A 24,549-nucleotide genomic window follows, 5' to 3' on the forward strand; every position below is an offset into this window, starting at 1 on the left:
TCATGTTTTTTGGGGGGTCTGAAAAATGTTGAGGTAACAGAAGCATGGCTTCAGACTCTGATTGGGTTTAGGATCGAGGTGGGTGCAATTTCTGCCAAGGTCACTGTGGATTGGATTCAGAGTCCGATATGACTATATGTTGTTCTCTTGGCATTCCCTGTGCTGCTGTCAGCGCCAAATGAGAAACAGGCATCAGTTCCGGAGTCAGGCAGGCCCCAAAATTGGATAAAGAGATACCATCAGTGTTAGGGATGTATTCGCTGGCTGAAACCTCTCTGTGGATCTGCAAGGCCCAAATGCACACTGGGGGGATCTCAATGGGTACCAAAAATAGGCAGCATTGCCTCCAAGTCTTGGATCTGTTGCGGCATCGACAATGGCCCTGGGAATTCTGCCTGAATCAGGACACCTTCAGAGATCAACTACATTGCAGGAAAACGGGATTTTGTTGTTAGGTACTCTGATGTCTGCTTGACTTTTCAGGATGAGAATTGTGGGAAGAATGGAGGAGTCACAATTCAACTTTTCCGTGGTGGTCTATAGATATAGAGTTTGACTTTGCAATTTCAGGTGGCCATCAGGTTCAACCAAGCGAAATCGCCGCATGATTTCATATCATGCGAGGAGCCCAGACGCCACAGACGGACCTCTTGGGGGATCCATCACTGACATTTATTTGTGGGGATCCATGCAGGGTTTCATCAGTCTTGAAGTTTTGGGGAAAGACATGTCCCTTGCACACTGGAAAATCTTTTTGGTATAAAATGTTTTCTGTCTATGACAGAATTGAGGAAGCGCGTTCCGGATCTGCATTTGAAGATGCAGAAACAAAGGAATGGCCATCAACCTGCAGAGGTGGCGGTTATATAATGACCCCAGCATCACTCTAGAGGCGGAATGAACACAATGTGGAGCAGCGCAATGCCACCTACTGTCACGCAAGTGAATTGCTAAAAAAAAAATCTGGATCCAGTATGGTGCCTGGGAGGTATTCACTAGGTGAGGAATCTGCGTTTAGAAGTATATATCAGAATGCATATTTTTGAAGCTGCTAGTGAAAAAGAAAAAAATATATGCCAGGTGAAAATAAAGGAAACTCAGATTATTCAAAGATTGTGCACAGCTATCTAAAGGATGCAAATCGTAAAGAGTTCTTAGTCATTACATCTCTGCCGACCATACTTTTCTTAGTGAAATATTGCTTATTTCCATCCTAGCACCACACTTCTGTATACTCCCCCTCTTTCCATTAGTTCCTCTTGCTCCTACCCCAGTTAATTATTTAACATTCTTTAGCCTCTGTTAGCAGGACCTACACCTTGTAGTTGATGTTCACAACTCTTCCCAAGTCTTATATTCACTATGTGTTAACTTGCAAGATTCTGCTTGTTTCCCCTTTCCTTCCCTGCCTGCCATATACTGTCCCTTTTCATATTTTAAATTTCTTAGTTTTTGCAATGGTTTATGTTGCATGTAATATCTTACTGATTTTGTATAAGTCATAAAATAGAAAGGCATATGAGTATAAATCTTGATAGCAACCTTGATAATATCGAGTTGGAACAACAAAGCAAAACAATAGGACGCTTATTTATCTAAATTATACGATAGCTGCAGAAAAAAGGAAATTAGGCCTAGCTCTTAACTGTAGACCACAACTCCTCAAAATAGTAAAGTTAGCGTATTGCTGCATCCCACCCTCCAGCAAAGCACTCAGGAAAAGATCCTTTACAATGTGGCAGTTACCATGCATTGCCTTTATCGCACAGCTTTTGCCACACATGAATGTTGTGGTGCTTTTACCATGCATACCTTACCACACATGGTTAATCTAGTTAAAGTAAGTATGTGTGTGTGTGCGGGTGTGTGTTTATTTTAGAGGTAGGTAGTGGAATAGGGTAGTAAGGATATTTTTATGATTTAGAGGTATAGGGTGGTAAGGGCATTTAATAAAGGGCATTTGGGGGGTTCCCCCAATAAAATGTATTTATTTAAAAAGGGAGTGTTGGGAGAGACAGTCACACCAAAAAAACAATCAAAAACATATATATATTTCACTTTCCTTATTTATACTTACCTGCATGTGTATGCAGTGTAAAAAATGCGTGGTAAAGGCATACCTTGTAACATTGTACAACTGCCACACATAATTATGATTGTTTCACTGGAAGCAAGTACTGTTGTGGAGCAGTAGACTACTTCTGTTGGTTCCAAAGGTACATGAGTGCTATCTTAAAAGCAGATGACTGACTGACTACACTTTTCACTGTGCATAGAAGCCTGGAAATAATTTTGCATTTAAAGTCTTGTTGTGAAGTCACAGCTATTATAAAATAAGACTATACCAGAGTGTAATTGCCAAATTGTAATGTATTGCAGTTTCTCTTTATCACTGTAGATGTAGTTACAGTCTAACTAATTCCAAGCCTGCATCAGATTCCAAAGAATACTTCTGACTTATGGTAAATAAATGTGATTTGAACAGTGTCTTGTGGCATCTTATCCCACAATTTATTAACAGCGTTACATTTGGGTTGGGGCATATGAAGGTAAACTGATGATTAGGGCGTCTTACATTGACTTACCCAATTGTCGAAAGAAACCTCTAATACTATGTAAGAAATTAAATTTGGAAAAATAATATGAATCAATTTAAAGCCCATATTTATTTTTGAATTGTATAGCCAAAGAACAATAGAGTCCGAATTAAATTTATTGGTATTCTGGTTGGACTGCTGTCGTAGCCTGCATAGAGATCATATAAACATTCATCACAATACCGGAGTAGGTGATCTCTATTATTCACACAGTACACTTGATTATTTAATCCCTTTGCATTCTGATGTATGAGTGGCTGTAAAAAATAGCATTTAAAAATGAGAAAATCTACTCTAGACACAAACCCTCATCTGTTTAATAGTCCATCGTGCCTAGAGAGAATGAATCAGGCTAGCTCTATAAAGCGATACTCAGTCAAAAAGCATTTAATCACAAGAATGTCTGCATTTTGCTAGGTACTTGCTGCAAATGACGGTGCAGAAGATTCCCTGATAATTATGCACAAATTAGAAAATAAAAAAGGCCCTAATTGAAGACACATACCACTAGAAATAGCAGTGAGATAGTATTCAAGGGCTTCTATTCTGAGCTTCACTTAGCTGAAGAAAAAGGTAGACTTCAGACCTTCTGAAACTGGAAAAGGACAAGCTGCTCTATATCAGTGAACACTGTTGTTAATCTTCTAGCTCTCCTTGAATGTTGCTATGGTGGAAGCAAAAAATTGCTTCATTTTCACAAAGGAGACTGTCTCGGAAAGTAAAGTGCGCAAATTGCAGTCACCAAAAGCCATTCAGCAGAATGAGATTTCTTATGCTGGTGACGTACATATGCTCTTATAAGAGTTCCAAAATGCAAGTTCTTTTGATCTGTTTTAGAATTACCTCTGCCTTGCATGAGCATTGGAATGTGGATGAAGGAACACAAAATGTTGAGGCTCTCCTCCAAAGCTATTTTGTTTTATTTCCTGTAAAAGAACTGGTGGAACGTCTTGTCATTAGCATCCAAAAATGTGTTTGTTTAACGTCAAATTGAGCACTGCATTGACGGTCCTAAAATATTTGATTCCTCGGTCATGGGTTCCTTCTCGTAACGTCCTTAAAATGTAAAAATCGAAGCATATCTCAGTTTCAAAGTTATTCTAAACCAAACATAAAATTCATTAAGTGAGCGTATGCTCCCTTTGTTTTAATCTTTATTTGCACTACAATTTAGAGTCTGTATTGTCTAAATTGATAGTCCTGCAGAAGAGTTGTCCTGAGTTAAGTGGAGAGGTCCTGAACCAGATGTTGAGAAGGCAAGGGAAGCGGTGTCGGGGATCTCGGTGCATGGCCTTCATTCACGTTGCTAACATTATAGTATAAATTCCCAAGGTTTAGATGATGAAAATGCTGTTTTTGTGTATTTCAGACATATTACCAGACTCCACCTCCCGTGTATTCATTCAGAGAAAAAATGTTTCATAAGTGTATTGTTTACCTTTGGGTCCTTTGCAGGTAAGTTATCTCCCACTCCTCACACCTAATATGTGTATTGAAGTCTAATATTAATCTTTCAGTTACTACTGTGCTTTGGTTTCTGCCTGTCAATGTGCATCCTGTAAATTCCTATAAGGAAATCCTTTCTAAACCCCCTTAACACGTACAGTATATATGTATTTAAGTGTACAGTGAACATAGCAAAGTTTTTTCCAGCTGTAAATCAGTCTTATGCCTTGTCAAAATGGTAATTTTTGAATTTATATTTTAGGCACATAAAACACAAAACATATATAAATACATGCTGACAGGTGAAATATATGTATGCAAGGATTGTGTACACTGTTGGAACATCCAGTGCTGCAGAATCAAGACAGATGTGGAGTAGCATGGAAAGTATTGATGCCCAGCAAAAATTAGATGATGATGAAATTAGAATCCTAAGCTCATATGTGGCCAGGCTGTGCCCAACCGAAACATCGCCCTTGCCACGCTCACTGGCTTTCAGACCCACATCTGTCTTTCCAGTGATTACCTTTCTAGGTTTTTGATAGTTCTCAAGCAAGCAGTTTGCAAGCTTAATACCAGTCATTGCCGGAGGCGTGAGATACTCAGCTATTTAGTAGAGATTCAGTGGGGGCTCATTTTTTGGACACTTGCCCACCCCGTACCCAAAACGTGGGGTTATCGATTGGACTCTTTCGTCTGTGGAATAGCAAATTCCTGACTCCCTGCTTTTAACACCTTCGAACCTACAGAAAATAAGAGAAACATAAAAACAAGTAATACAAATCGTCTACAGAAAATAGTTTTAATGAGACAAAAGACCATTTTACATCATCTTTCTCTCCAATTACATTAAATAACTGATATTTTGGACAAAGTGGAGAACAAAAATAATTCAATATCGAGGATGGAAAATGAGTGGATAAATCGAGTTGATATTCCTGACCACAGTGAATAAATGAGGGATTCAGATTTGTAGACTTGTAAACACTAAATAGGTATTCCACAGAAAGACTTAATTTAAACAGGAAGGTAGCAGTTTGATCGCATGCTTTTAAAAGGGACAGTGGTCCGAGTAAGAGCGGAATGTTTGTTTAATAAAACTAAAATAAAAAAGATTTCAGCATTTTGAAACCTATGCCAGTGGTGTCCGGGTGAGTTGTAATAATGTTGCATTGTTTTCCTAGAAAATCCGGTTTATGTTGTTCTTCCTGATGAAACAGATCCTTTCCTTTGTTAACAGAAACATAACTGATACAATGAAGTTTTTGTTCTACTAACAGAGTTTTTCTCCCAAAATGTATAGAGATTAACAAAACAAACTTCTCATTTGTTGAATATGAAATTATTATAGTGTTCGTGACATAGAAAGTTAATGTAAAATACAACAAAATGGGGTTTAGAACATACGTTTTTAAGAAAATGCAACAAATACATTTTTCATATCAGTAAATGTCGATAAACCTTGTGGAAATGCACGAAATCTTGGTATGTGTATGTCTATTAAACAATAGGGTGTCTGCTGCAATTTAAAGATTCCAGTGAGGTTGAGATTCTAGACATAGCATTACAGGTGCAAAAAGAGCATAAAACACATCTTGTATCTGATTCTGAAAAGGGAGAGGCACACATTGTACTCCTTACCCTTAAAGAATCTTGGAAAAACGTTTCAGGGAGAGTGGGCAGTGGACCACAGTGAAACGATTTTTAATGCAATCCCATCATTTTAAGTTTTCTTTTTATTTAAACATAGGGCAGACATGGTGGTCTGCGGACCCCTACAGGCCACCATCCCTCTGACCATGGCTTGTCGCAAGGGGTTGTAAATTGCAACCTGCCTAACGAAGATTAATTCAGAGGTCATTCTTTGACATGCAATTCAGTGTGTAAAGTGACCTATTTGTGCATATGTTGTTTTGAAAAATACTGTTATATTCGCAAAACGTCAGTTGACAATTTGCGACCACATTTTGCTAATGGAATAATAGCGCATAAGGCGCTAAATGCTTTGAGTCCTGCCAGGAAAGGCTTTTTGTCTTTTCTCGTTCCCTTCAGTTTGGCCCAAAGTTATACATCTTACCATGGATGATGAAAGCAGAGATTCCGCAGACTACTGTTCTGTTATTGGGTTCACTGGAATTTTTTAGTAATATGGCAGGATTATATACCATCATTTCCTTTGCATATCTACCAAACTATTGTGGACTTAATTTTTGCATCACCCGTGGTCACATTCTGTATGGCCAGTAATTATTATGAACTTTGGTCCTCTGAGAATACCTGACACACAATATTTAGTAAGAGCATGTTTTGTTAATGATTGCCTCTTTCAGCTTGTTTACACCCTCTAACATGATGATACCTTGGCTTGGGCTTATGACAGTGGGATTTACATTGGCCAGAGATGTGTGATTGAGCTCCATTATTCTGCCTGTGGTAGGCCCTCCTAGATAACTTGGGTTTCCCCTTTGGCAGCAAGGTTCTACTTGATCCAAGCACTCATTGCAGCGTAACTAGTTTTGTTTCCCTCCTAGTAATTGTCCTGTATTCTCTGAATGTGAAGGATTAGCATCCAGAGTCTTTTCACCCTGTATCTTTAATGTAGTGGCTTCAGGTGGCAAAAATGGCCTTCAGTTGCACTTTACTTTGGACTTTTAAGCTGTAAGCAAGTGGTGTTTAAATGTGGCATTTTGTTTACTGTTACTGTGTTGTCTTAATTTGAGACATTCTTGTTGGTTTTACTGGACTCTAAGGTCTTGAATTTACAGCACGCTGGCTCTTCCTCACGTCAAAATAGAGGAATTCTTTTAAGGGCTTTTCTACCACTGTTTATGTATATAAGCCTTTCAGCAGCATCCTTATCTATCGGTCTGTGTCCCTACTTTGGTTTGCCAACTGGTTCCTTTTGGAACAGTAAAACAATGATACACTATGTACAGTACTGTTCCAAGATGTCCATAACATGTAGAATCAGTTTGGTGACCATCTTAGAACTGTACAGAGTGTATCATTCTTCTACTGTTACAAGGTGGCTGCCACATTTAAAATAGACATGGTTGTCATCTTGTTTCTCACTAGTTTTACTTGTGTGCACATATCCAATCTTGTGCATTTGGTTTGGGGGCTGGGCTGAGAGTGATGCAAATGTTTGTCCCTACATCCACATGCTTTTGCCTGTCACTGTGTTGGGTAGTATGATGCATTTGATATGTAAGTTTGCTTTGTAATGGTACAGCAGAGAATTATATTCTTGTGTTTTATATCCTTGATTGCTGAGTTCTTTTGTCAGCGTCGTAGGGTCATGTTTGCCGATATTGGTGTTTAGAAATGTATGTTTACATGCACAGAACCAAATTTAGCACTATATAGTTCTGTTTAAGGAACAAAAGTGCTTACAGTGAGTTCTAAATATTGCTCTGGGCCATTTTCATTGTTGCATAAAATAGGACTGTTCTTAATGTTTGTTAACTATTGACTTTGCAGAACATTGATAGAGACGATAAATCTGTTATTAATGTGCAAACACAGGCATGCACAGCACAGCTGTGCACCATTTATGCCATGCCTTTTTACAACTGCCTCTTTCTGTGTTTCGTCCACATGTGATCTGTTTTTTGTAATCTCCGAGGATGATTTGCATTTGTTAGCACATTAAATACATACCTTGTTTATCAAACAGGCTAAACAGCCAAATTCTTCATGTTTTCAATTACCTAGCACCATTAAGTGTTTATATAGCCTGCTAGGTTTTTACTGCACACTGATTTAGTTACGATCACAAGACGTTTCACGTTGTGGATCCGCAAAAGAGAAGTCACTGCTGTTGCACCTGAATGCATGCGCCTGCAGTTGGCAATGCTAAAGAGTAAGTAGCATATTTAGAAGCCCCGTGCGCCACCAGAATGTCAACTTTTTTCACGCTCTGGCGACGCAGACTGCAGAACCATATCTACAAGGCCACATTAAGCCCCTTTATGTGGCTTTTCACGGCCTCCTAGATATGGAGTAAGGCAAGGCAGCGCTAGTTTCTACGTTGCCTTATTCTGCATCCAGGGGGTGCTCCATGAGCGTTGCAGTGGGTTTTCCCATGCAACATCCATGGGTTTTCGCGCATTCCCAGATTTACAAGGACATGTAAACCTGGGAATGCGTTGAAACCATATGCCTCCCCAGGGGATAATGAGATTTCTCCTAGTTTTTTTCCTCTTTCTATGTGTGCTGCATCCTGCAGCACACATAGAAAGAGGAAAATGCCTCCATTGATTGTTTTTGTGCAGGAAGGTATCCCATCATGCACAAAAACAATCCTGGATGCAATGCAGGCATCCTTGCGCAATGGTGCATGGGTGCCTGCGTTGGCTCTAGGCAGCCAAAAAGGTGGCAGCATAGGAAAAAAAGACAGAAATGCATCGTATTTCGTATGTTTGGTGCATTTCTGCCCTTTCCCAGTGGCGCAGCAAGGTGATTTGCTGGGCTGCCCTGCAACACCAGTTAAGTAAATATGCCCTTAAGTATCTTAGAGAGAAATAACATTCAACTTAAAATTAGCTGCTTCTCTAATAAGCTGTCGTGCATTATAAACGTCTTGCCTAGTCAAGTGCTCTTAAAGAGTGGTAGAAGGTCAGGAGAGAGAATCTGAATCTTTGAGGCTCCCAGACAATTCAAAACGCTTACCTTTTTTTCTATATAAAAGGCCTCATTTAGAAGCATTATGATGTACTGGTGTGACCTGTTGCCAACGTCTCAAAGTAATTTGGGATTCAATGCAGAGAATTTAATTAATAAACCTAGAACCTTTTATAGCTAGTTTAGAGATCATAAAACTGTATTTAAAAAAGTCCTAACGGTCTTATTTCTCCCTCTTTGTTATCTCATATAATACCATTCAGCTCTGTGGCATTTGCTCTGGGAGCCCTTACCCTCTGGCATCTCATCCTCATCACTCGGGGCGAGACCAGTATTGAGAGGCATATCAACAAGAAGGAGATGCAGAGACTCAAGCAGAAAGGAGAGGTGATTACAAATGACCAAAAAATTGCCTGCACTAAAAACACATGCTACAAAGAACAATTGCACAAAGCCAGTTGGGCCACATGATGTAATGTCCTTTTCTTCCAGAACACTTCTTGTTTGTTTTGAGTCTTTGATTTATTGTACTCACATATGCTTTTCATCCTTTTCTAAAAATACTCTGCAGCTTCACCATCTCCAGATTCTTGTTGTTGGACTCACTACATTCTAAAGATTTACAAGCACTGTTTGCTCTATGGAGTAGCCATACAGAGGGTTGTTGATCTGAGTAAGATTGTTAGCTCCTTCAGATCTAGTGAATAAATGTAGCCCATTTGGTTTGCAGCAAATATACACTTTGCTCATCTTGTGAGCTTGCGGTCATTCTCAAGTTATTGTTTACAAATAAATGATCTTTAACCAATATAGGGTGAATCAATTTGATAGATCTGTTCATTTGTGCGATTGGGGTTAATAATTAATCTGGGTGCACATATATTGTATAAACTAAACCAAAATAATTGTTTTTTTGGGGTAAAGCGTGTCATTCAGTGATACTCTGTAGCTCTCAGTCATGTTACATTAAAAAATCTCCTTTTAACAGAACAAATTTCACATCTACCAAAGAGCAGTCAGGCTCAGTGTTCTCCCAAAGATCGAATGTGTGCATTGGTGGGACCCTGTGCTGCTAGTGTCTAGCCCTGGTGAACCCACTTGATCTTCAAATGCCAGTTTGTCTAAGAACTATAAGACTTGAGGTGTCTGGTGTGTTCATTCCAACATGTCAATTCATTTAGCTATTGTAGGCTGAATACACCCTTTATATTAACTTCAAAGGTTAACAAGTTGTACTGCTTCCACCAGGCACTTAAAAAGAGATGTGTGTAAGCTTTATGCTTCATGTTAAGACACAGCAGCATTTCCTTACTTATTTTGTGGGGGAATGCATATCGTAGATTGCAGAGGTCTAATCATGCCATGACTAGTAATCTGATTGGGGTCAGTGGTATGATCAGTTAGATGTTGCCACTCCCTTTATTAGTGGTGAAAAGAAGGTTTGATATTACAAGGGGTGCAGTATTGCACTTTGTAGGATGCACTGTATAGCTGAGAGCAGAGAGAGATTGTTTGGAATGTACATAAGCCCTGAAAACTAAACTATTTCAAATCGCTTTCATCTGAACACTGCACATGCAGTGGAATCGAAAAGCATCGGACCAGTCCTTCCTCACGCCGACAGTACTTCTCACAATATCCAAACACTCACCCACTTCTACTGCTCTAAATTATACATAAATTGACATGCAGGACCATATATAAAAGTAAATTATAAAATGTACAACTCTGTCTTCTTTCTTTCCCTTAGATAGAGCTGTTGCCAATGTTTAGTTGCCGTTGAACAGACCTATTTTAAGTGGTTAGATAAGTTCTAGACAATTTTAAGCCATGTAGAAATATTCATTTCATTTCATTCACTGTTTTGTTGTCCTGAACATTATAATAACTTGTATTTCAAGAATAAAGGCTACACATGACTTCTGAGCCCATGTCCTGCAATATGGAAGAAAGAATTGTGTGTTTTTATAAATAATACAGCTATAAAAGTGATAAACAAATACAAATTGGTGCCAGGAATTTAATGTGAATACCTTTCATATACTTGAATTGAGTTTCACTGACTTAGCAGACTTAGAAGGGTGGGGTCTAATAGGGCATGCCTTGCCAAAAGAAACTCTGAACATACGATAGAAGATGCATTATTTCAGTGTCCTCTGGGTTCACCTTTGAGATATATATTGCATATTTAGATAACTTCCATAAGTATTCATAACTTTTGTATATGTATTTTATTTACAGACATCCATTTGATGAACATTGCAGTATGTTCTTCACCTTTTACGAATGCCTTGAGGCGAAAAGATTTTTGAAAATGATCATAAATCATTTTTTACAGTAGACCAAAGGAAAAGGATATGCATTGCCATCACCTTTCAATGTGTTGGGTGGCTTTGAGAGATGATCAATGATGCTTTAATTTGGAAGAAGGCTAATAATATATGCTCTGTCTCTGGCTGCAGGTGTTCCGGAATCCATACAGCTACGGCAGCATCAATAATTGGAGGGTTTTCTTAGGAGTAGAGACAGAAAGGTATGTGACTCCGGATACTTGCTTGAAAATGTCTTAGACTTGAAGCCAGCATCAGCTTTCACCATTGCGTGCTCATATTTAAACACTCAGGTGCTCATATTAGAATACTTGTGGACAACTGCTGCAGAACTTCATTGCTTTCTATCATTTCTATTGTTTAAATTACAGTGCTGTTGTTTGACCTGAAGTTAAAGCAGTGTCCAATCACGTTCTTGCATGAACATGTCAACAAAACCTTCAAGGATCTCTCCAATAGAGGATATTTGGAAGGGCACTGATCTCAATTGTGATAGTACTTAAATGTCTCTTTGTTGTGCAGCAAGTAATGCCTTCATGTTGACAGTTTCTATTCATCTCCAATTGTTTTGGACAATAGGTAAGAAGCAGTGGAAGGTTAGAATCTCGTAAAAAGTGTAGTGGGTCTGTTGGCAGTAGAGCTCAGCATCTCCTCAGTCCATTGGAAAATGCTTGTTCTGTAGACCACTTCTTTCACTCACTGGTCCTCCCACTAAATGCCCCTGTACCACCATTGAACAAGTTTTTACTTTCAGTAGTGCTCTTTCTGATATCAACTTGTCGCTGTAAATTCCTCACCTTTTGAATATTCCCCAAGCATCAAACTGGAACCTGAAACTTTTCAGCATTAGCGCTGCCCGCTGGTAGGTGGCACTGCACTAATGCCACTGATGCCACTCCACTTTGGAAAGGACGTGCGGAGCCTATAAAGGCCCCACTCCCGCATGCTGACTTCCGTATTTCTCACCTCGTTCAGAGACAAATATAATTTTGTTTTGTACATAATTCTCAGTGTGCAAGTGATGTCACCCCCCAAAATACAGATTTTAAGCCATGTAGGTAGTGTCGCAAACAAATGTTTGTGACAGATCCCTATCAGGAGTGCTTTTGACCCTTGGGTCGAGTCATGACTCTAAGGCTTGCAGTGACTGCACATCAATGAATTTGAAGGCCCTCTGGGACCATGAGGCAAAGCTTCACATCGCAAGCACAAGAAGTCTTTGTGACAAGACTGGTCTAAGTTGGGGCCCAGGTCCAAGGTTCAACCATGGTCCAATTCTCTCTCCCGGGGTCGCCAAAGCCTTTCCAGAGGCCAGTCTTCATTGAAATTCTAATGTTTGGGTAAGTCGAACAAGAAACATTTAAAAAAAATCAAAGCAGGGCTCTGTCTCCTCTCGTCACTTTCATTCACCTGAGCAGGCACAGGGGAGGTGCCATGTCTCTTTATCGCTCCAAGAGCTAATCAACTTCGAAACTGATCCCCCAACTGTTTCCAGCACAACCTGAATTTCTGGGGCCGTTCTCCTCTCCACAACAGATCCAAAAGTTCTGAGACAAGAGCCCCTCCACCGGCAGTACAGCCAGCAGGTTTGGTGCCACTTGGTCCTCTGAGCCTGTCACAAAGCATCTGGCTCCGATCCTGACACCACCTTCGGTGCTACAGGAGTCTACGATCAGGTCTAACCCCAACACATTTCTGACTACTCCCCTAATAAGGAATGCAATCAGAGACCTTTGGGAAGCAACGTTTTTTACCACCTGTCTGGCTCCTACCAGCTGCCTCCTGGGTCTAAATTTCTATGCCTATGTCAACTTTGAGGGTTCTCTTTCAACATGACCGAGACATCCCTGACTCCTCAGACGCTCCAGTTTATCAGAGCCTATCTGGCCATGGTTCTGAAAAGAGAATTCAGGACATTCAGGCTATGATCTGTATCTTTCAGCCTCTGGTCTGGATTAAACTCTGAGATTGTTGGCACTGATTGCCTCCTACATCCTGCTGGTTGAGCACTCCAAGTGGCGTATGCAGTCTGTGACATGGGATCAGACGTCTCAGTGACCCAACATCAAGGGGGCCTTTCTGACCACATGTAGATTTTGGAGGAGACTGCACAAGATCTGCAGTGGTGGTTACTGGACCACCAGTGGGTTTGCAGTAGATCCCTTTCCCACCCAGAGCTGATAGTGGTGACCAATGCATCCCTTCTGGGTTCTGGCAGCCATCTGGGAAAGGTGGAGATCTGAGGCCACTTGTCTCTGACAGAATTCGATCTCCAGATCAGCCTTCAGGAGCTGAGGGTCTTCTGCTTGGCTTTAAAAGCCTCCTCTCAAGCCATCAAGTGAAGGCTGTTTCAGGTGCTCACGGACAACAGTACCGCCATGTGGTATTGCAACAAACATGGTGGGCTGAGGTAAGTGACCGTGTGTCAGGAGGCCATGTCCTCTCCAAGTGGCTGGACAACAAAGGGATCTTCCTGGTGGTGAACCACCTGGCAGGCTATTTGAATGCTAGGCCAGGTGAACTCAGCTGTTGCAGCCTAGCAGTTCACGAGTGGCAGTTGCATCCAGAGATGGGGCAAGGTCTCTTCCGCGAAGAACCTTTACTCGATCTCTTCACCACTGCAGAAAACAAGCAATGTTAACACCTCTGTATGTTGCAGTTTCCAAGGCATCTCTCACTCGTAGACGTATTCTGCCTCGAGTGGAAGTCGGGACTCCTATATGCCTTTCTGCCACCCCTGCCCCGAGTTCTCAAGAAGATCAGGACTGACTGACCTACGTTATCCTAGTGGCTGCAGATTGGGCAAGAAGAGTATGGAATCAGAACTCCTGGGCTTGAGCATCTGTCCTCAAATCAGACTGCCTCTCTGGTTTGATCTGCTGTTGCATAAGCAGAGCTGGATTCTGCACCCGGCCTTAGCAATCTGTACCTTTATGTTTGGCGATTGAACGAGACAGCTGAACGCATTCGACAACCTTCCTCTGGGGATAGTTAATATCATCTTGCCAGCTAGGCGTCCCTCGACTAAAGCTGTATACACCCGTCATTGGGACAAATTGTGGGTTGGTGCAGCACTCCCCAGGCAGAACCCCTCCAGGCAAAGCTCTTGGAGATTTTATTTGTTTTGGCGATAGCCCGGCATGCCTTTTCTCTGGACACAGTTAAAGAACCCCTGCCTCCGTCCCCTTCTTAATGGCAGCTGCGCAGGGGGTGTGCCGCTGGCATGCCAAAGGCAAGCCCATCCGTGCCTGGACTGCACCCAGTGCCACAAACCCTGGTCCGCCGTCCTTCCACCGCTACAAGGCAGAGACCCTCCACGCACTGCCATTTCGCATCACCCAGACACCCATGGACCGTGCCCCTGCCTCCACTCCCACCGCGTCTTCACCCTACACCATGCACCGGACCCTCTTGCCACTGAGCCATCAAACACCAACCGGGAGCACCTCATTTGTATCCTCCTCAACATTCGCTTCCTCCACAAACATGCGGTAGAACTTTGGGACCTACTGGACTCCTCCCGCCCAGACATTGCCTTTCTCACCAAAACATGGACAAACCCAGCATCTGCACTGGACATCACCTTCCCCAGCTACTACAAAACTGCTTCGCAAAGACCGGTCTTCTCGCCCAGACGGCAGCCCCTCCATCATACACAAATCCACCCTCAGCCTGACAACCAAAGTGGAAGAACACTCCCCATCATGGAGCACCTCCATTTCTAGATACATGCTACCCCCAAGTCTACCTTCCATTGCACCCTCATCTACAGGCCACCCAGCCCCCGCCCAGCCTTCAGCGACTCCATCATTTCTCCTCACGCTCTCGCCTCCTTGAACTACGTCCTCCTCGGCGACCTCAACTACCACATTGACAACGGCAACGACACCAATACCACTTCCCTGCTCGATAATCTCGACACTATTAGACTAAAGCAACTGGTCACCTCACCAACACCCATCGCTGGACACACACGCAACACCATCTTTTCCACCAGCAACAACATCGTCGTTGACAACACCTCCACATTTCACTGGACTGACCACCACTGTATTCACTTCACCATCACCCCACCGACCATCCACCCCCTCACATTCTGAGCCCCAAGCAGAAAATGGAACCAGATCACTGAGGAACAGCTCACCAACACCCTCAGCAAATCTCCCCCACCCCTCACCGCAGACGCTAACATCTCAGCACGGAACTTCCACCAATAGATCTCCGAATGCGCCAACACCTAGCACCTCTCCGTAAGACCTCAGCTAAACACCACTTCAAAAAAGCCAGCTGGTTCTCCCCCACACTCCAGAATTCCAGGCGCACCTGCAGACGGCTAGCGAAAAATGGAGAAACAGCAAGTCCCCGAAAGACTTTGAGGCCTTCAAACCTGTCATCAAATCCCACCTCATCAGAGCCACCATGAAAGCCACCCTGCAGGACCGTATCGGCGCCATCACTCACAACATCAAAGAGCTCTTTACTGTGGTCAGAGTTTTCCAAACCCCAATCAGAAACAACAAACATCCCTCCATCTCAAGACCTCCTCAACAGACTAGCCAATTTCCACTGAAAAATCAAAGACATATACAACAGCTTCGGACCCCAAGATCTTCTAAGCCTTCGAGAAAACCCCCCAGCCCCGTCCCTCCGAACCGTCACAGATCCTGCACTGCTGGACCACCCTCTCCACGGACAAGACCAGCTCCATCATGAGCAGCATCCACTCCGGAGCCCCTACAGACCCCTGACCTCACCACATTTTCAACAAAGCCAACATCTTAATCGCATCCGAGCTCTGCGACACCCTCAACTGTTCCATAGATAAAGCTACCTTCCCCGAGGACTGGAAACACTCTGAGATCTTCCTGCTTCTGGAGAAACCCACAGCCAACCCCCTGGACCACAAGAACTACCGCCCCATCTCTGCTGCCTTTCCCAGCCAAGGTCATTGAAAAGGCCATCAACACAGAGCTCTGTAAGCACATTGAGGACAACAACATCCTGGACATCTCCCAATCAGGTTTCAGGAGCAACCACTGCATGGAGACCACCCTTCACAGATGACATCCGCTCGCTCCTCGACCGTGGCCATACCGCAGCCCTCATCCTACTGGACCTATTGGCCGCCTTCAACACAGTTTTACACATCACCCTCTGCTCCAGACTCCACACAGCTGGCATCTGCTGAAAGGCCCTACAATGGATAGGCTCCTTCCTGTCTTGCAGAACACAGAGTCAGACTCCTGCCTTACGTGTCAGAGCTTACAGAGATTAGCTGCAGAGTTCCACAGGACTCCTCAACATCTACATGGCCCCACTGCCAGAAACCACGAGCTGAACATCGTCTCCTTCGCCGATGATACCCAGCTGATCATTTCACTGGCCGAAAACCCCACAACTGCCAAGAAAATTTTTCACCACGGAATGGAAGCCATCGCCACCTGGATGAAGGACAGCTGCCTCAAGCTTAACTCTCACAAGACCGAGATCCTCATCGTGGGACCCTCCACATCAGCCTGGGACGACTCCTGGTGGCCATCCACCCTCTGCATCCCCCCACAACCCAGGCATGCAACCTCTGTTTTATCCTGGATTCATCACTCACCATGACCCGCCAAGTCAACTCAGTTGCATCCTCCTGTTTTCACACACTCCAACTTCTACAGATGGATTCCAAAGGACTGCTGCAGAACCATAACCCATGCTCTGGTTACCAGCAGACTCGACTATGGCAACGCCCTGTACACTGGCACCGCCCAGAAGAACCTGAAGAATCTACAGCACATCCAAAACGCCTCCACCAGACTCATCCTGGACATTCCTGCTGTAAACACATCACCAGTCGCTAAGAGACCTCCACTGGCTTCCTATTGAGAAAAGATTTAACTTCCAACTCCTCGTCCATGCATATAATACAAGACCCTCCACGACCTAGGACCGCCAACCTTGACACCGCATCACCTTCTACCCCTCCTCTAGACCTTTTCGCTCCACTCAACAAGCACTAGCCACTGTACACCGCATATGAAAGACCTCGGCTGGAGGAAGATCCATCGCTTACCTTGCGGCAAAGAGCTGGAACACCCTGCCCCTGCACCTCAGGCAGTCACCATTGTTACCTCAAACAGGAAGGACCATAAAACCTGGCTGTTCAACTGACACAAAGGACAAACCCCCTCAGCTCCTTGAGACCCTTACGGTTGAGTAGTCGCGAACTATAAATCCTGTTTTGATTTGATTTGAAACGGTACCTTTCAGCTTTATCCTGGTTGCCAGATCAGCCTTCATTATTTAAGTCCCCAGATGTTATGTATTTTTTTTAAAGGGTTACATTTGTTTCCTCCCTCTCCCTTTGTCATGCCACAGTTGATTTTAACTTGTTTATTACGCTTCTGATGTGCACTCCATTCAAGCTGCTTCACAGCTGCCCTTTTCTGCTTCTTACCCTCAAGACAGTATTCCTCATCAGTATTACATCAGTGTGGAGGTTGAGTAAGCTTCAGGCTCTCCGTGTTAACCCTCCACACATCACCTTGTTCCCAGACAAACTGGTTCTGAGGACGCAAGCATTTTTCTTACCAAAAATCCACATCTGTCAAACCATCACCCTGCCTGCATTGTATTCTTCGTCTCACCCCTCTAAGAAGGAGGTGCGACTCCATCGCTTGGACCCCAAGAGAGCGCTGAGCTTTTACATTGATCGCACCAAAGAATACAGGGCAGACAATCAGCTCTTTGTGGGTTCTCTGGAGCAGAAAAATCAAGGCAGTACAGAAGAGAACCAACTCTGGCTAGATCATGCTCTGCATTAACATCTGCTATGCATTGGCTAAAAAGCAGCCCTTGGAAGGAGTCTGTTCTGATTCTACCAGGGCCAAAGCTGCTAGCACTGTGTTGGCATGTGTAATCCATGTCCCCGACATTTGCCACGAGCTACGTGGGCGTCCCTCCATGTGTTCACAAAGCATTATTGTCCGGACAGACAGGTCCACCAAGAGAGGCCTTTTACCAGCACAGTCCTGCTGTACTTTTGGGTTTGAGAACATTCACAGACTTGCCTGCATATAGGTACAGCTTTTTGGTTATGTATTCAAAAGGTGAGGAAACTGCAGCTAGAAGATGAAAGAACAAGTTACTTGCCTTTTCTAATGCTTATTCTTTGTAGAGATGCTATCCAGCCGCAGATTCATCACCGATTCTCCCCGATCTATGATTGGACTCTATCCAATAATAAGAACCCAAGTCTAGAAATCCGCACACTGGTTACACCAGTTTTCTTTTGGGGCTCTGTGTCTAGGCGCATGGACAGTCTCAACAGCAACTGATGTCCGTGTGCGAGGGTGACACCTGTATCAGCTCTGCATGTCATTTCCAGAGCAGAACGGCCTCAGTGCAGAACCCCATGGTGCTACCCACCAGTGCTAAGAGGTACTTCTGAAAGGTTTCCATCGGATCCAGTCTGACGACTGGGAAATATTCAAAAAGTGAAGAATCTGTGGCTAGATAGGGTCTCTACCAGAAAGAGCGTTACCAAAGGTAGGTTGTTATTTTTGGGATACTTTAACTGAAAATACCTTACCTTCAGATTATCTCCAGCTTATCTCCCACCTAAAGGTTTGTGCTGGAGTGGGGAAAATAAAGACCGATTGGCCAACAAGGAAGGGATCCATGACCTTTGGTAGGAAGACGGCCTGGGTCCCCAGTACTGATTTGTCCAGAAAGAAAGTGGTTTAGAGCAGTTGTACCAAAAGCACCTGCAGTTCACTTATGCAGCATGCTGAGGTAATTGCAGTGAGGAAGGCAGTCTTAAGTATCAAAAGTGTTAAGGAACATCTGTGCATAGGAGCAAAGCGCGTGCACATGACAAATGTGAAGACGGCTTGGGAGAAACGTAAGCCAACTTTTTATAAAACGCATTACAAACAGTAACTTAAGCATAAAGGGTTGGTTAGATAAACAAGGAAAAGTTGATGGGACTGATAAAAAAACTGTTTAATGTGCCCTCTGCATGGCCTTGTTAGGCTAATGAAGGAACAAACCAAGCAAGTCTAGCTTGCAAAGGGTTAGTGTTTCAGACACCACACCAGGCAACATATTTGTCCCAGCATAGATCTAGTTCATGGAAGGGTGTCTGACGGCATGGATGACACAACATTTACAGGCAAGTCAAACCCATTTAGCTGCTACCGCTCAACATCCACGCCTAGAGGTGTAGTTTATAGAGACTTGGATGTAGGACCCTCGCCTGTTGCTGAGACAGGAGATTCTCCTGAACCATATGCCTGATGGGAGGGCAAATGCTCAGGAGCTCTGGGCAGCACTCTCTCCTTGCCCAGTGACTGGCAATAAGAATGACATGGGCCCGGTTTGTCTTGATCTTCCTCAGAACTCAAAGAATAAGAGGCATGGGGCAATTACATAGAGAAGCCTTTATTTCCATCCCAGCCGGAACACTTCTGATAACAAGTGCCTTGGAAGAAACTCCAGGATGCAGAATTGTTGACACTGCATATTCTCGATGGTATCAGATCTAGCCACAGAGTACCCCACTGCATGAAGACTCTCTGCGCCACCTCCGGTTGAAGATCCCATTTCTGGTCCACCAGACAGCATTCTGGCATTCAGAGACCCTTGCAGGAGGTTGATGGTTAGGAAGATGTTCTGCTTGGCCTGCCACCTCCAGAGGTGTAGCGCCACAAGACGTAGGATCCCCACCCCACTCTACTCTGTTTGTTGCATTACCCCAAGGCGGTCATGGTGCCGTAAGAACCTGAGCCAGCATCCATTTGATGGACTGCAGAAAGGAATAATCGCCAACTTTACTTGCCAGGGCTTGACCAATCCAGCTGTCCTGTGTAAGGTGCTCGGTTGAGAAGTTCAGGTTGTTAGGGGCTTGTCTGTGTCGCCTAGCCACAGGTCGACTGACTGACTGGTGAGCACGAGCAAGGCTTAGACCATGTAGGCAGAAGGGGATCAATAAGGATTTCATTATATGGCAATAACAGCTCAGATGAAGCTAGCTAGGGTTCAAGAATCTTGGGGCCTCCATTTTTGGCTCCTCAGCTGCCCTCCAAACCACTAATGCAGATGAAGTGTTGTTGGTCTAAGTGGGGAATCTAGCTTCATTTCAGGGAATGTATCTATCCCACTGGCATTTTACATTTTACTTCAAATACATTGAATTGTTGTGGTAATGAGTGGGGTCGCAATATGTCCCCTTCTTCCTCATCAGGAACCAGCCTGGTGCCTGAGGATGTTATGAAGGTGGAATATCTGCGGTTAATTTCTGGTTTTGAGCATTGAAGCGAATTGTATTCTCTGATCATATCATTATGAAACCCTTCTGTTATGTAGCTACCTCCTTTCAAAGTATTTGGGGTGTGCATTAATATGGCTAAGTGATGAATGCCTTCTTCGACGTGATTGTATGATGCAATAGCACCTCAGTAACAACGAGAAGCAAGGGAAATTTACCTATGGAACAAAGTTTAGCTTAAAAATCAATAAAATGCAAGTTAGAAAATAAGTGCTGCTGCCCTCTCAATATTGTAAAACTCTGCTAGTTAGCAGGCCTTTAATACTGCTCAATTGTGCCTTATGTGGGAATGAGAGTCAACACAACATTATAGTACATTTTTCTGTATGAACAAAAGCATCTTTTGTAAAAAAAAAAAAAAAAAAAACACCTTATAAAATAAAAAAAATCAGCAAATAAAAAAGTTGTTTCTTTGGCTTTAAGAAAAAAAACACAAAAGCATTATGCCAGACTCTAATATTGTGCCTTATAGTGAAATAGTTTGCTCCCCATATTTATTGTCCCGCCCAGATGTTCTTTAATGGAACTAGAGGTGTACGCTATGGTAACGTGTCGTTCAGGTCTTTCATCTGTCCCCTGCTGCCTGCTCTAATTTATTTATAGGTAGCTTTCTACCTGGTTTTCGAACTTCAGCCTGTACTTTTCACAGTTCGGCGGCAAACCTGATCTCTGAGATTAAATTTAATTCAATCCACTCTTGGAAATGTGTGTTAAATTATTCACAGGTATCTTTCCACCTGCCTCTGGATCTAGAGCTAGTACTTTCCCCTTTCTGCTGCAAAAGAACACTTGAATCTCTTTGATGACCATCTTTGCAAATGTGCATTATGCTTGGTTTTTTTTTTGTGTAGATTTCTAAATTCTCCAACGACTCACAACTTGTATTCTGTTGTTTTTGGTCATCCATAAAGATTCTTCTGTGAAACATCAACTTTGCTAGGAATATAATGCCTTTCAAGCCATCAAACGGCGCATTTGTCTCTCTTGACTGCTCTGTTTTTTGACCCATATCCCATCATGTGCTTCCTTGGCTACTGACCAATTTAAAACCACATACATCTAGAGCTCCAAGATCTGTTATCTTGGTGCAGGTAGGCCTGGGACCAACGAAATGCAAGGTTTGTTCTTCCACAGGCTCTTAAATCTCAAGGGATATCCTGAAAACGGATCTAATGAAAAGGCAGGTAAGTGAAGATGAACTGCTTACCAGTAGTACACAATGTTTACTTATTTAAGAGTTGTAAGTTTTATTTTTATTTTATTTTTTTATATATCTTTATTAACTTTTCACTTTGTTACATTTGCAATACTATTGGTAACATCAACAGATTTCCATTAAATGCACATTATTAATCTTTAATGGTACGACGGATTCTAAGAGTGGTAAGTTGTGGCAAAAATAAACTGCTGGAAGACAGACCGATTGGCCAACATGGAAGGGAGTCATGACCTTTGGTAAGAAGACAGCCTAGGTCCCCAGTACCGATCTGTCCAGAAAGTGGTTTAGAGTAGTTGTACCAAAAGCACCTGCAGTTCACGTATGCGGCATGCTGAGGTAATTGCAGCGAGGAAGGCGGTTTTAAGTATCAAAAGTATTGAGGAACATCTGTGCATATTTAAAAGTGTACTCACCAGTTGCTCTTAATATGTGCCATTTTTTTCGCCGTCAAGTAAGGGAAAGGTGGCTGGTGACTGAGACTAATTGCACAGATCTCTTCACAAAGGTGTCATAAACTACGATGCCAAGTTATGCATTTAACATTTCATCATTGTTTGTGTGCCATAAGCAGAAAACTGAGTTGCAAAATTAAGCTGTCATTTATAGTGCCAAGAGCAAGAGGGTGTCAGATTGCCTCTGAAAACAATAAAAATGTTTCTCCAATGCCGCGGGTGCAGGAACTTCCCAGCAAAGTGTGCGAAACATCCTTGCCCTGGTCTTGGTATGCTGCAGCCTGATAACACTAGCAACCCAAGGGAAACAAGTCACAGTTTGGGAGTGTGATGCAGTGAACAGTACGGTTGGGTTTGCCATACGAATAAATACACCACAAAAACCTTGTCAAATACATTTTCTGATTATGGACCTGCAGGCAGTGTCTCTTCTTCCGCCACCTTGGATGAAATCAGTTTAATTTCAAGCAGCAGACCTGAGGGCATTAAAACAGCCGGAATACAAGTGAAGTCACCCCAGAGATACAGCAGACATTCGAGATACCTAAAGCTTTCGCGTCCATCCATGTTTTGAAGCAGATCACTGCAGACACAATGAGCATTAGGCTAGTGATAGCGCATTGTCCGTGGGGGCAGCCGGAACAGATGGAGGAGATGAGAAAAGTGCTGCAGAGATGTTGAAGCGAGTCATTTCAGTTTTAGGTTTTGCGACACTTACAACTGAACTAGATCAGACAGTCATAAACAGGTTTAGCGTTTCCTAGTTTTTGTGTAACGGTGTAGTCACAATGCGTTTGACGACTTATCTATACTATTGGCGAGGGATCTGACCTAATATGGTATCATTTTTGGAAATCTCTCTTCAGGGGGCAGCATCTGTATGTGAGTGAATCTGTTGTTTGGTCACTTTTAGGCATTGGCTGACCCGCGTCCTGCTGCCGTCTTCGCACTCACCTGATGGAGATGGGCTCGTTTGGGATACACCTTCCTGCATATCCTGCAAGCCAGCGTCCATTCTAGCGATTTGATGCCCTCAAGGACGTGAACGCCGACGAGCTCCGGCCTCTCTTCACAAAGGGGTTTAAAACATTTAATCTGTAATACTTTTCAGGCATTAAACTGGTTTTGGTGCCACTGCAGTGTTGGGAAATAAGCAAAGCTGCTTATGTCTTTAAATTCGAACTCGTAGACAAATCATGTGTTGTTTGTACATCCGTGCACAGGACCAAGTTATCTGTCGTTATTTCCTTATAAAGGTGAACATAAAACCTTGCGACGTAGGACGATGGACTAGCCTGCTACTTAGCACATACTATTGAAAGAGAAACCACGCAAAACAGTACCCGGAGGCCGTGGAAAATGCAACGCCACCATTTACACTATTTTATGTCTTATAAATTTGATAATCATGGATTACGAGTGCGAATGTGTGAATGAAAGGCACACTTTAATTGTCGGTCTTTAAAGCATTGTTTTATACTTTGAATAATTTTATTTGGGGTGGAAGAGTGGTTTGGAACGGAATTAAATACACTTTATGTGAATACACTGGAAGGGTTAATTAATGTCTACTTTTTTAAACCAGTTGAAATCCAGCCAACAAGTATGTTACACACATCTATTGAGATGTATTCTTTTTCTAATTCTAATTAACCTCCTTAATTTAGAAATGATATAACAATCAAGATTTTATTCTGTATCAGAAACAGAGGTATATTTTGTTTTCATCTGTAAAATGCATCTAGGACGTGCTTTAGCATGGAGTCCCGGTTTTTAGCCATCTCCCTGCATTCCAAATATGAAGCTCTTGAGCCAGCGAGTCAAGGCGAGAGTTGAGGGACAGCCCTTTATAAATTATCACTAGACAACAAGCAGTCTCTTCTCCCTGCCCTGTCAAGGATGACATTTATAATTGCAAAATACTTTCCGAGTATTGCTTTCTCGCCCTGCTGTTTTAGCCAGTGTCTGCTATAGTACAGCCTGTTAGAACTGGCGTGGGTCGGAGTTCACGGATGTGACCCCACTGACGTGCTGACGTTGTTCGCGTGAACAGGGAACATGACGTGTTTCTCCTTCTCCTGCGCACCTATTGCCTGTTGAGTGGGTGTTGGGGGACGCCTGTCAGCAGACTTTCTCTACTTCATTACCACCGGACTCTTCAGACATGACTCAGTCGGGAAAGCCCTTAACCGTATAATTGTTCTTATTATTCCTGTCTCCACCTGGTGTTGAGTATACCTTTATCTTATACGGTGAACGTCGGTAACGCAATTGGAGTAGATGAGTTTTAGGAATGGACTGACAACAGTTCAGTTTTGTTGGGAACTATATTAATGGAAAAGGTAAGTGGAATCTGCTGTTGTAAAGTTAGATTTAATAGGTGCGCCTACAGATGGGAATATGTCTAGCAACCAAACATTTGTACCATCCCGCAGTGAGTTCAAATGTCAAGCGTGCCCACTCCTTTGTGTAGGCCAGTACGTTCTGCTGCAGACAGAAATACTGCCATACCCTGCACGCTGCTGTGTAAGGCTGCTGCCTGGACGATGACGCTGAAGTAGTTGCC

The 24,549-nt window shown here is 43.0% G+C and overlaps 1 protein-coding gene across 4 annotated transcripts in view; it reads left to right on the forward strand.

Moving 5' to 3' along the window:
• ZDHHC16 (zinc finger DHHC-type palmitoyltransferase 16) overlaps positions 1-23,544 on the forward strand; it is a 122,580-nt gene extending 99,036 nt beyond the window's left edge. For all 4 annotated transcript variants that reach the window (XM_069239614.1, XM_069239616.1, XM_069239613.1 and 1 more), the window contains 4 exons: positions 3,967-4,052; positions 8,930-9,053; positions 11,129-11,199; positions 22,897-23,544. In XM_069239614.1, coding sequence (XP_069095715.1) covers positions 3,967-4,052; positions 8,930-9,053; positions 11,129-11,199; positions 22,897-23,011 — 396 coding nt within the window. In that variant the 3' untranslated portion in view covers positions 23,012-23,544. The remainder of the gene's footprint in view (positions 1-3,966; positions 4,053-8,929; positions 9,054-11,128; positions 11,200-22,896) is intronic.
• The last annotated feature ends 1,005 nt before the right edge of the window (positions 23,545-24,549 follow it).

This window comes from Pleurodeles waltl, chromosome 6 (genome assembly GCF_031143425.1).
Source record: "Pleurodeles waltl isolate 20211129_DDA chromosome 6, aPleWal1.hap1.20221129, whole genome shotgun sequence".
NCBI lineage: Eukaryota > Metazoa > Chordata > Amphibia > Caudata > Salamandridae > Pleurodeles > Pleurodeles waltl.